The following is a 12617-nucleotide window of genomic DNA, read 5'->3' as shown; positions in this document are numbered from 1 at the left end:
GGCTTGGAATCGAGCCGGGTCGCCGATGGACGTGGCTGGCGGCGCGCTCTTTTGGATATGCTCAGTCGCCATCATCACCAGAGCGCTGACCGGGCTCTGTGCTTATCTCCTTATTGCCGCGGCTGTGTCCTCAGATTTCGAGGGAACTCTCAGGGTCACCGGCGAAGGAAATGTCGCGGACGTCAAAAACAAAATGTCATACGAAGTCGAGACTCTGATCTACTCGGACTCCAAGTCTGGACAGCTCCGGGCTGGCAAGCACACCTTCCCGGCCGAAATCGTCCTGGGTGCGCTCCACCGGGTGCCACCCACCTACGAGGCCAACGGTATCTCGCTCGAGTACCGCCTCAAGGCCGTCGCCGCCTGGAGAAAGAACATGCGCGACTTCAACCGCCTGGCTTCGGGGCCTCTGACAATCGTCCCAATCCGACAGGCTAAGCTCTTGGCCGGCCAAATGGCCGTCACCGAGTCGTATGCCAGTCTTCCCACGACCATGCCTGATCCGGATCCCTTCCGTTTCATGGCCATCCTCCAGCGAGCGAATCTCCTCCCCGCCGATGTGCTCTGCCTTCAGCTGGCCTGCCAGTCCAAAGCCAGGCGCTATGTCGACTATGCCGTCATGACCCTGCACACCGTCACAAAAGTAAAAATCAGCCGCAAGAGCAAGATTGACCAGCACGTCAAGTCGTGGAGGAGCGAATCAGCCCACAGCTGGAAGGCCCTCGATGTCAAGACCCTGCGACTCCCTCTCCCGGACGATCTGGCTCCGAGCATTGTAACCGACGCCGCCACGGTCGTTTACGAGTTGCAGGTCCAGATCTATTCCAAGGATGCCGCCGACCCCATTGCCGACTTTCGTCTGCCCATCAACATCGTTTCGCCGTGGAAGGGCGAGTCGCGTATCCCCCTTTTGCATCGATCGGACTCGCTCACTCCACGGCCCCCGACCGAGCGGGTTATCATCTACACCGATGATGGCCGCCCAATCGAGGAACAGCGCGAGAGGCTTCAGGCTGTATATACACACAACCCTACCGCCGACGACGAAGTTTATCTCATCCCTGGCGACGTTGTTCTTCTCGAGCACGCCTTTGAAGATATGTGGGCTTTGGTCACCAATCTGACCCAGAACTCGACCGGCATCGTCCCAATGACGCACCTGCAGCCGCTCTTTGACGAGCGTCTCGACCGAAACTCGCTGCAGTCGCTTGCATCCGAAGATATTCCCATGTCTCGCTCAGAGTCGCGAACATCGTCCACGCCAGAGGTACTCCTGCCGCCTGGATCTACCAGCTTGGCGATGTGGCTCAATGCTCGTGGCTCGTTGTTCTGTAGCCATGCCTGTTTAGTTGCTCGGTGTGAAGTTGTGTGTGTTCGCGATTGGGCGGTAGTCGCACGGACTAGGGCAGACGTACTGATATCGCCGCTCAAGTGGAGCACTCGCGGCGCGGGCCAGAGCAGCCGTCTCGTCAACCAACTGGCTGACAGTCGATTTCTCTCCTTGACTGCCAGATCAACCCGTTCGACGAGAACTTGAAGACTGTGAATCTGCCTCCTTCGCCGGCCATGACTGCTCGTCAGTCCCTAGCGCTTTCCGAGTCCATCACACGCATGTCCCTGGACTCTCAACGCTCTGGATCGGTCAACAAGCAGCTCCCGCCAACCCCACCCGAGCCGAGAGCGGCCCCCATCAAGATCAATCCTGTCACTGTTGATCACGCTGTGACGGCCGGTAAGCGCCACAACAAGCACATCCTATCGGCTGTCTCCTTCATTTTGCGCGGCCAGTATCATGCAGACCGCACATCCCTACTCCGAGCACCTTCAGCATGCACTTTATTTACCTGAACCTCTCGCTTTCGCAAATCGTCCAGATTCGCTCATTCAACACTTGGGTCTCCTCTCTCGCTTCTCACTGATTGAGTATGCCGACGAAACACATTCCTGGATTATACTCTGTGCCGCCGAGCAGAGGTACAGCATCTGGCTCGATATGCTCAAGGCGTCCCAGTTCACCCAAGCCAACCTGCCGCTCCCGCCGTTGGGTCAGTTCCGTCTTAGATTTGTTCACCTTGCTGCTCGTTGCCCCCCCCCGCCTTCAAAGTGCTGACTCGACGCTCTTTCCATGCCAACAGACGTGGCCTACATCTGGCATGCGCATATGCTCAATCCCCTCCGCTACTACGAAGACACATACTTCCGCGGCACTCCTCCTGTCTCGATGCCTCTGGCTCGTATGGTATGTTAGGCCCATTGGCTCTCGTGCTGGAGTCGGGCTCGGACTGAATCGCCACGGCCGGACCCATTTGTCGCACCTTGCTGTGCAATGAGCGGATTCTGGGTCCTCTCTGTGGAGCCCGATCACTGCCCTCTCTGCGGGACTCCAGTATCACTGACATTCAGTGGGTCGTGTTCATTCAGCATAACCTACCCGGAACGGAGTACGCCCCATATCCACAAGACCAGCAGATCTGGGAGGGCTTTGCTCAGCAGCCACTCCACCTCCCTCATCCCAACGTCATCACTTCCATTCCTTTCACGTGTCCCTGGTGCAACACGACTCACCCCTCGTCTCCAAGTGCGTACTGCCAATTCAGATTCAAGGACGGCTCGGTTTTTTGCCACAACTGCAACACCAGCGTCAGCTTAGACACATACTCTGCCGTACTGTTCATCCGCGACATTGTTGCCTATCGCGACGGGAACTTGCAGGGGCTCCGGTACGCACAGATATCTGCAGTGAATGTTTGCAGCGAATGTTTGCAACAAATGTTTGCAGCGAATGTTCTGTCGCCACCGGACCAGCCTTTTGATGTCGTTACTTGATCGCGGCGCAGTGTAGCTGCTCCTCTGTACGTCCTTTTTATAATGCTGACCCATTCTATTTTCACGACAATCACATGCTTCTCATACGCAGAGGCGCCTTGCTTGACGAAACCAAGGGATACATTTCGACCATCTCCGAGTCTCAAGCAAAGGCCGAACTCGATCTGCTGATCAAGTCTCCCAAGGCTGCGGCATGCATCGATGAGCTCATAAGGGTCGGAGAGTTCAATGGTCGTTATGACTGTAGCTGGAAGACCGTCGACGGCATCTTTGGCAAGATCCGAATCGCTCTGAAAAACAGCGGCGAGCTCAGAAAGATCCGCAGGAGCACACTGGTGCGCCTCACTCGAGCGTATCGCAACAAGCTGTATGGCTTTACCATCGACCTCCCTGCGGCCGTCATCCGACAAAAAAAGTTCACCAGCAAAATGGTTAGCGGCGCTGTGGACTGGTCCGATCCCAATGTCGTGGCTCGCGCCACCATCCGCTACCACAAGTTCCTGCTGCTTATGGGCAAAGAGAAGGGAAAGTTCCTGGTGCCGACCTTGGGTAAGCCGGTGCTCGCATTGGCGCAGCGGACTTGGGCACAGGTTGCATGGATCAGACTCGCTGAAACCATCATGCGTGCTCACTGCCGATAATAGGGGGATACTAATCCAAAACTGCACACCATCGACTCGTCTTGCTAGACATTGATCTTGCCTGGCACACCCATCAGCTTCATCCCCAGCGATACCAGGTCAGTGTCAACCCCGATGGGCATAGATGAGAACCGTAGCACAGTAGTAGCGATGGAGCACGCTAGTTTCGCCGAATCGCTTCCCCCCTCGTCGAATCGCTTGCCCCTCGCCGACACTCAACACCATATGCTCAAATCAATATTTTACAGCAATATGGTATCAACAACCTTGGCCGTCTCATCAACCACGACGACAGCGTGCGCGAAGGCAAATTGGTTGAGTCATTCGCCGAGACGGCGATTCTGTGGAAGAAGCACTACACAGGTGCGTCTGTCTGTACAGCGACGATCCCCGGCTTATGGGCAGAGCCAGTCGAGTTGCGCCGCATTCGCTGACGTTAATGGGGGGGGGATCACCGCGACTCCCTATCGCCGTATCCGCTTGAGGGACGATACTTATCCTGCTGAATGTCCTGCGCCCTGGTAGAGCACTACTCGCGTGAAAATTTGGCGGCACGGTATATGAATGCGGACCGCAAGCTGGCCGCGGTTGTGTTCCCACCCTATGCCCTCTATGCCATCGGCAAATACGCCAAGCTCAAGGCCTCCAGCAGTGACATGGGCGGTTGCAGGATGCACGATGCCACCGAGCCTGTCGCCAGCCGGCGATCCAAGCCTGGGTATGCCATGCGACCTGCTGGGCTTTTGGCTTTACGGATGTGACTCTGGAGTCTGCAGGTATCCTGTCAAGGGATGCACCGCGCTAACATGTCCGTGTTTGCCACTATTGCGTATAACCAGGTGTGCCACCTGTGGGACTGCCTACGCTGCATGTGGCCAGGGACCCTTCGGATATGGCTACACCGGAATTGTTGTTGTTGACACAAGCAGCTATGGCAACTGTGGATCGGCGATCGGAGGTGAGACCCCCATTGCGTGCCGAGCGATGGTGGTGCTCGGGCATGAATAGCGGCGCAGTCGGAGCCACACGCGAGTCTGAATGCAAGGCTGTCGCTAGTGAAATGCGACTGCCATGGAAACTGCGTGAGGATGGAGCTGTGAAGACGAGCTGGTGGAAGACGGAAGATGCACTAACCTTTCCTCTTTGCTGGGCAACTTGGGCCTTAGGTTCATGTGCCAGCAACTGTGGCTCCTCTGGATTTGGTGGCGGCGGAAGCAGCTGTGGCTCTGTCGTGAGCGGAAGCAGCTGCGGTGGCACCAGCTGCGGCGGTGGTGGCAGCAGTTGCGGCGGTGGTTGCGGCGGTGGTGGAAGCAGCTGCGGTGGTGGTGGTGGCTGCGGCGGCGGTGGTGGTTGTGGTGGTGGCTCGTAAAAGGTCTGGTTCACTTGCCATGGCCGCGCACGCACACAGTCGCCCCGCCAAGTCGCCAAGTTTGCGTGCACTCCGCTATCGAAGCAACGATACGATGCTGTCCGGGTCGATTGATCTTGTTCAAAACGGTGCCATAATGTCGGTCTGATAGCCCGGAGCACCGCTGATCGTGGATAATCCGGGCACAGCAAAGCAGGCGCCGGAATACTTTTTTTTCTCCTCTGTATGTGCCTTTCTCTCTTCCTCTCTTTCTCTCTTTCTCTCGCTCCGTTGGTGATATTCAATACACATTGCCAGAGCACAACTCGAGTCCACAGCCCCAGTCGATGCCAAAAACCCTCTGTTCTAAGCCGTGATGGAGTGTATATTTGAACGCCTGCTGCAACGCCATATCAACACGATCAGGCAAACCAGAGACCCAGAAGGGACGAGAAAGTGGAGGATGGGCAAAGGGAAGAAAAGAAAATGAAATGGGGGGAGGAGTGCAAACGGGAAAGCAGTACAGAGACGAGGCTGGAGGGACAGCTGCGGGCACGCCTACTTAAACTTGGCGGTATAGTTCCACCGGCCCTCCCTCAGTCCTCGGCTGGTGTCAATCAGGAGCACCTCACGTCGCTGCGCAACATACACCTTCTTGTCCAGGACCTTCTGCTTCAGCTCAAAGATCTTTTCTTTGGCGATAGGCTCCTCCAGCAGTCCACTCAGCTGCTCGACTGCCATCTCAAGATCGCGCTGGTTGTCTTCGAATAGATCAGTCGCGTTGCCGCGCTCGAGGTAGTATGCAAATGCATATGTCCACTTGAGCGTCATGCGCGACTTGATCAGAACATCGACGGCTTCGCGCAGAAACTGGACCTCGATCCAGCTCAGCTCAGAGCTGTTTTGCATCTCCTCCATTTTCTTCTCTGTCTTTTCGTGGAGATCCTTGTCGAGCTTGGCCGATTGCTCGTGGTTGGCGAATCGATTGTAATACTGTCGATGTCAAGGTGAGGCAAAGAAGCAAACCATGGGCGGATGAGGCTCAAATCATTAACGAGCAACGATGCACCAGATGCATGCGTCGTGGCCGAAATACGGCTTCAGCGACAGAGAGCATCTCGATAGAGCCGCTGGCAGAGGAGAGGGACGAAGCACCACATCCTCGGCGGGGCTAGACTGTGAGTAGCCGTAAACTTACATGCAGGTATTTCTCCAAAGCAGCCCGCGACTTGCCCTGGGCGTCCCGGGCTTCGACACTGGCACGCTCGTCGTATCGGTTGCAATTATACCACTGCGAGCCGTGCTCGGACCAGGGGCCCTGGCACACCCAGCAAAACTCGTACTTGCACTTGCGGCAGTTCATGTGGTTGCAGCCGCCGTTCTTCTCGATGGTGGCGTGGCACTTGGGACATTCCTTTGTGTTGGCCGAGATCCAGTTGGAGGTTTCAGAGTCGTCGGCACACTTCTTCAGCCACTCTCGGACCAGCGGGCAGATGCAGGGCTGGTGGTCCGGCAACGAGCAACCAAAGCAGAACGAGTGGCCACAGTTGCAGTGGACGGTCGGGATGACTTCGGTCAGCGACGAGCTACCAATATGGTACTCGACAGCATAGACGCAATTGGGTGCTGGGCACCATTTGTAATACTCGAGATCGTCCACAAAGGCCCGCAGGAGAAGCTTCTGGTATCTATTTCGGAAACACGCACACAGAGCAAACGGCGAACGCTCATTAGTGTGCGATGTACGCCAACGAGCAGACACATTGGCATATTGGTAGTCCTGACCCTGGCGATCCGACAACGGCCAAATGGAGCCAGAATCCGCCGCCATCGACCAGATGGGTCAGGTAAGGCAGAACAAAGGGGAACAAGTGCCACCGATCTGGAGGACCGGCCTCCGGTGGCGGCGGCGTCGGACAGAGGGCACTCACTTGGCAAAGACTTCGGGCTTAACGACGAGCTTGATGGTGGGCTCATCGACGACCAGCTTGCAGCCCGAGGCCATGCACTGGATTCGTCTCGACTCGCCCTCTTGGTCGATCTTCATGGTCAAGTAGTGCTCATAGCAGTCCCGGCAGAAGCGATGTTCGCAGCTCAGGGCCAGCGTGGCCAGACCGGCCTCGTCGTTGCAGCAAATATCGCAGCAGAAGCCGTTGATGGAGACATACTTTGGCGAAGCGACTGCAGACAGGGAGTCGTCGATGACGACGCCCGCAGCACGGGCAACGCCATCGGGATCTTCCATGTAGCGCTCCATCAGCAGATCCTTGTTCCACTTGAAGTGCCGCAGGAGCGACGCAACGATATGCTGGGGGATGCCGCCGAGGAACGACGAAACCTGATCGATCTCGGATTTTTGGAACTTGAAAATGTCGCTCTCGGTGTGGACGGTAAAGTCGACCTCATACTCCTTTTTGATGTCCTTTTCGGGGATCACTGGCGCAAAGTCCAGGTTTTCTTCATCATCGTCGTCGTTCTCGGAAGTGGAGTCGTGGTCGTCGGAGAAATAGGCGTTGTCGGAGGCATCAAGGTCGGAAGTTTCTTCCATGGTATCAAAGTCCGAGTCGCAATCCATGACGTTGAGTCAGGCGGAGGGATGAACAGACAAGCGATGGAGCGACGGGATGCAGACGGGATGGACTGAAGGCGGACGGTTGCCAGTTATCGGTTCTGGAGCCAGAGAGGACGATGGAGGAGAAGATGGGTCAGATACATGGTACGGCTGCCGAATTACATCATACAGAAGGGACCGTGAAGGATCAGAGGCCAACGGTGAATGGGACAGCACAGGCAGGGGGAGTTTTGAGCAAAGCAGCGGATCGATAGGACGCAACGAGCAAACTAGAGAGAGAAGAGCGGCGGGGAGAGGCGAAAGGCTGCAGGCAAGACGGCAGGTTGAGGCGAAGAATTACCACAGGTCAAAGAGCGGATGGGCTGTGTCGGTGCGAACCAAGAGACAGGGTCGCTGGGGCGCCGGCGGAAGCGATGCAAGATATAGCACAGGGAGATGGTCAGGGAAGCGCTGTCCGGAGAAGACGCAGCGGCGAGAGGCAAAGCGCCAGTGTCGGAGCGAGAGCGCGCGAGAGATACCGAGAGCACGCCTGGCTGGCTGCCAGCGGCCTCGGCGAGAAGGGCGAAGCAGCCCGTGCTTTATGTGGCGGCTGTGCAGCAAGCAGCGGCCACAACGACGGCGATGGCTAATGATAGCCGGTGATGGCCAATGATAGCCGATGATACACCGAGCGAATAGGATACCCTCACGATCCCATTTGTCAGCGTAGTGTGTGATGAGCTTGCATCCAGATAATCTATATGCAACAAACAAATCACCTCCGAGTGAAGACCACCGGTCGCTCTCCGGTATCCACAATCGACCTGCACACTGGTCTCGGAGTGCCAGCGGCGAGTGGTGCTCTTGGGCACACTGAGTATGGAGGCAGCGCTTCTCAGGCTATGGATGAGGGCGTGGCATCGCATCACAAAACGGTCATGGCCAGGGTGCGACGGCATTGGGAAACAAATTATTCGGTCAACGACCAAAATACCAGGGTGTCCCGTTTTTCAATAGAACGCCTGTATCTGCCCGAGACACCACCATATCGCACTCGCACACTCTATCAGTCAATCAAGCGGCGGGAGACTCTGTGACACTCGCCGGATTGCGTTGCTTGGCAGCAGTGATACCCGATTCCGATGACGCTGTTTCGCCCTGGGCCAGACCAAAACTTCGAAGAGCTCCTTTGGGCAACCCGGGTCCTCCCCATCAGCAAGTGCTCCTCATCTCTTGATAACACTGCAAGTACACCGACTGTCCTCCTGCCCAATGTCGGTCTTCCCAAGCTATGTACCGGTTGCCGTCAACTACCTGACGGAGACTGAAGAGGCGCTCGGCCCATTGCCAGATGGATGGGACAAACAGACCGCACCCAACGGCAAGCCTTACTTTACAAAGTTGAGAGCGCTCGCATGCACTCTTGAACGGACCACATGTGCTGCCTGTGACGCCGGGGTCGTGAGTCGCTCACCCTCGGAGATATTTCTCTCAAATCTGTGCTCGTTTCGTTTGACATCGATGGGGGTGGTTGTGCACCAATTCTCCGCCTGCCAGCCACAAGACCAAGACGACGACATGGATCGACCCCAGGACCTATAGAGTTCGGAAGCACGACATCAAGCAGATCAAGGAGAAAGAGGTGAGGGCCGTCGTCGCCAGATGACTCGCACAAGAATTAGTATCGGTTGTCGTAACTGCCAGGAGCAGCTGAACCTGGATGGGAAACGCATGCGCGAGTGGGGTCTAATAACGATTCGATAACCGGACAATCCAGCTCCCCTACGGATGGGACGAAGGTATCCCGCTCGGCTGAGCCAAGACAAAGCACCGAGCAACTAACAGTGCTTGGATTGCGGCGGAACTAACTCGCCTGTCTGCGTTCGGGCCAGCATTTGACGAAGAATGCGGAATCTACTACATCGAGTGAGTTAGCGTCGCTCTCCTAGTCGTGCCGTGCGTTTCCGATCGCAAACACCCTGGCAACTGCCGAGCTTCCTTTATCCCGCACTAAACTGCGAAACGACTCTCCGTCGCATCTCTGTGGCAATTGGATCTCCTCCAGTCACAATACCATGTCGACCTTTCTTGACGCACCGTGGGATCCGCGAGTCCGCGATCACATCCTGGCTCTGCAGCAGCATCTGAAGCAGGAAGAGGCGAAGCTCGAGGTATGGAGCCGGGTGTGAGACTCGCGCATCGAGATGGCTGCATCGAGATGGCTGTAGATACACAGGGCCTGCCACCAGTCCGCTCGGTCAAATCGCATCAGTGCTTGTGTATGATTGCGCACGCATCCAAGCTGCATCTTCTCCGCCATCGTGGGAACGAACGCCACCGCTCCAGCGCACACTTACAGGGGACGGGCTTTCGGCAGTGTTTGATATGGGTGTTGGAATCCTCGCTTCTTCACGAGCGAGTGCACGAACTTGGTCGTTTTGCAAACGCAGACTTGATCACGTTGTCGCATAGGCCCAGATGAAGGAGGAGCGGGCGCAAAAGGGCAAGCTGAACGAGTCCCAGTCCAAGGTCACCCAACTCGAAGCCACAAAGACCAAGCTTGAAAAGGAGCTGGCTCAACTGCAGGCCGATAAGCAGAGCAAGGGAGCCTCCCCGGGACTTGAGAAGAAAATCGCCGATATTCAAGCTCGCATAAGCAAGATCGACCAGGAGCTCCGCGATGAGCGCACGAACTTGGAGCATATTGGAGCCAAGCACACGCAGCTCGCTGAGGACAACCGCGACTTTCGCATGCGCCTTGGCGAGCTCCAGAAGCTCAACGACAAGCTCAGCGGAGACACTCAGCAGCAACTCGAAGAGTCTAAAAAAACCAACAAGGAGCTTCAGGATCTTCACTCGCTTCTGCAAGGCGAGGCGAAGAAGCGCGAGGAGCTAGAGGCCTACATCCTGAGACTCAAGGGCGAGGTGTTGAATCTCACCAATGCCACGCCTGACCCAAGCAGACCAGCCACCACCGGAACCTTCGGAGTCCCCCAGAAGCAGGGGCAGGCCGACGGGGTGGGTGAAGGCGATAAAAAGACCGCCGTCGAGCGGGAGCTGGAGCTACTGGCCTTGCGTCGACAGCTCGAGAACGACAAAAAGCAGCGTGAGCAGCTCGAAAGCATGACTGCCCGCCTTGAAACCGAGAAGCAGCGGATCCAGTCCGACGATGCCGAGCTCGTGGCGCCTGATTGGATCAAGGCTCTGAGCCTAAAATCGAGCAACAAGAACAACCCGGTGGGTATGTCTCTGAGCGACAAGATGGCCTACATCACCAACAGCAACGATGGCTTGGCGGCCAAGACGAGCCCGGCGCTCAGGAAAAACGCATAGTGCGCATGATCATCCTGGCGAACCAGCTCGAACCTTGGGCAGTGGCTCCGACCCACATCTTTCTATCGATGGTCACCAAGCGGGTGTGCGGTCGGTGATGGGCGTTTGTCGATCGAAGGACACGCGTCATACTCCCAGACATACACTGATACCATCACTGGCCGCCCCTCGCCACACTCGTTGTTCTGGATGTCCCAGAGGGCCAACGGCCAAGAGTCGAAGGCTCGGGCAGCGCTATCTGTCGCTGCCATCTGCCGTCGCTCTGTCGTCGCCCTGTCGTCGGACGTGTCAAACCAGGATCCCGGTCGCGTGCGCAGTCGAAACAGGGTGCAGGGCACGGGCTGGCCTGGAGCAGAATCCAGCCGAGGGTGTTGGCGAAGACCTGGCCTGCTGGCTGAAGAGGACAGCCGAGCATATCTCGGACTTGCCAGTCCAATTGGTGAGTCTGGTATACTCGCATACACTGTTGATCGTATCAACCCTAGAGCCACTCGCGGGACGAGCCCAACTGAACCGGCTGCTCGCGCTCCAGTACCCGTGCATAAACGAGTTGCAGCCAGTCTATATTTGCAGAGAGGCGGTCTGTGCATTTATTGAAACGATGAAAACAGCCCCAAGACAGCGAGTCACGAGGCGAAAAAAAAAGGATGTGGCAAGGAAAACGATCTGGCGCTAAAACGCAATAGATCCACGCACCGATATGGTCTATCGCAGACCAACCATCGGCTGGATCGGCAGCTAGATGGGGTGGGCGGCGCGTTTGAGATAAAGTTGATCCTAGCGAGGTGAAAATTAAAACCAGCAATAAACGCAACTGCAGAAAACCGAACGAGCAAAGGCACTGATTCCGAAGGAGTGTTGGTAGGGTCCAAAAGGCAGGGAGGGGAGGAGAGAGGCGGGAACAAATACATCGATAGGGTAAATATGGCCGAGCGAGAAAAACTGGTCATAATCGTACCACATAGAGCAATACCGAGAGGATGGATACCAAGAGTGGTGAGGAGAAAAACGGCGGGTGTTGTCAGGATACGAGAGTCGATGCAATAGCGGTAAGTGGCAAGAGGTTGGAGGCAAGAGGTTGGAGGCAAGAGGTTGGAGGCAAGAGGTAAGAAGTATGAAGCGGGGGCCGCTCTTTCAATCCAACGGCTCAGCGAGCAAGCAGGCAAGGACATCTGCGACAACATACTAGAGGTGCTCGTTGACTTCGGGCACAGATCGCAAGCACGACAGCATCATTGTTGAGCGACTGCTAAGCATGCTGCTCTCTGTACTGGCCCTATGGATGCTCTTCGCTTGCCTTGGTCTTTCTAACCACCTTGACAGTGCCCTGCTTGATGAAGGATCTGAGAATCGGCGACGGCTCTGCGGCAACAAAGAGAAGGCGAGATGCTTAAGCGACGAGTATCGAGGAAGGAACGACGAATGTCGAGAGAACAGTGCCAAGCGGCGAATGAAGGGAGGATGCAAGTGCACAAAGACATTTCTGGATCTACTGAGGCATCGAGTGTCCCAAGATCCTGGAAACGAGGCATAGCATGCATAAAGACGCCACGGATGCTGCGAGAGATGGTGGCTCCAGATGGTGGCTCCAGAGAGTGGGTCTGAGAGCATGCCGGAACAGCCATCACCAGCGCTGCAGTCGATCGACCGACAGCGACTGGTGCGGCGTGCTGAACCAAAGCCGGAACGGAACCAGAACCAAATCCAGAACCAGAATCCCAAACCTCCAAGCATGAATGCAAGCATCTGAGAGTGTCCGAGGGTGGGGTGGGAATCTCCGGCAGGAAGTAGAAGCATGATCAACACAGAGGACACAAAACTGGTGGAAGATCGAGTCACAGGCAGGAGGTGCTGGAGGAGCTCAGCAGTGGGTAGGGAGCATCAAAGGGATTGACAAGAGCATAAAAGTGGCTGGTAT

The 12617-nt window shown here is 56.3% G+C and overlaps 3 protein-coding genes across 3 annotated transcripts; 2 read left to right on the top strand and 1 right to left on the bottom strand.

The window, feature by feature from the left end:
- Window positions 1-75: 75 nt before the first annotated feature.
- On the top strand, window positions 76-5146 carry BJ171DRAFT_234673 (uncharacterized protein). The gene is made up of 12 exons (XM_053106566.1): window positions 76-538; window positions 694-1267; window positions 1513-1732; window positions 1875-2045; window positions 2136-2239; window positions 2422-2720; window positions 2918-3375; window positions 3516-3565; window positions 3716-3830; window positions 3993-4185; window positions 4307-4425; window positions 4634-5146. Exons 1-12 carry the CDS (start codon window positions 474-476, stop codon window positions 4834-4836), a joined length of 2571 nt encoding a protein of 856 aa, XP_052970193.1. The 5' UTR covers window positions 76-473; the 3' UTR covers window positions 4837-5146.
- Window positions 5147-5373: 227 nt separating this feature from the next.
- On the bottom strand, window positions 5374-7363 carry BJ171DRAFT_420039 (uncharacterized protein; the record flags this gene model as incomplete). Its single annotated transcript, XM_053107418.1, has 3 exons — window positions 5374-5808; window positions 6014-6503; window positions 6747-7363. The coding sequence occupies 3 exons, from the start codon at window positions 7361-7363 to the stop codon at window positions 5374-5376; spliced, it is 1542 nt and encodes a 513-aa protein (XP_052970192.1).
- A 1275-nt stretch (window positions 7364-8638) lies between these two features.
- Window positions 8639-11211, top strand: BJ171DRAFT_471805 (uncharacterized protein; the record flags this gene model as incomplete). The annotated part of the gene is made up of 10 exons (XM_053108624.1): window positions 8639-8827; window positions 8931-9008; window positions 9144-9165; window positions 9259-9292; window positions 9432-9537; window positions 9839-10603; window positions 10648-10782; window positions 10898-11008; window positions 11055-11138; window positions 11185-11211. 10 exons carry the CDS (start codon window positions 8639-8641, stop codon window positions 11209-11211), a joined length of 1551 nt encoding a protein of 516 aa, XP_052970191.1.
- Between the last annotated feature and the right edge of the window lie 1406 nt (window positions 11212-12617).

Source organism: Polychytrium aggregatum, assembly GCF_025602895.1.
Source record: "Polychytrium aggregatum strain JEL109 chromosome Unknown BJ171scaffold_5, whole genome shotgun sequence".
Classification (NCBI taxonomy): Eukaryota; Fungi; Chytridiomycota; class Chytridiomycetes; order Polychytriales; genus Polychytrium; species Polychytrium aggregatum.
Note: the sequence above shows the minus strand (reverse complement) of the source record. Positions and strands in the feature narration are given on the sequence as shown.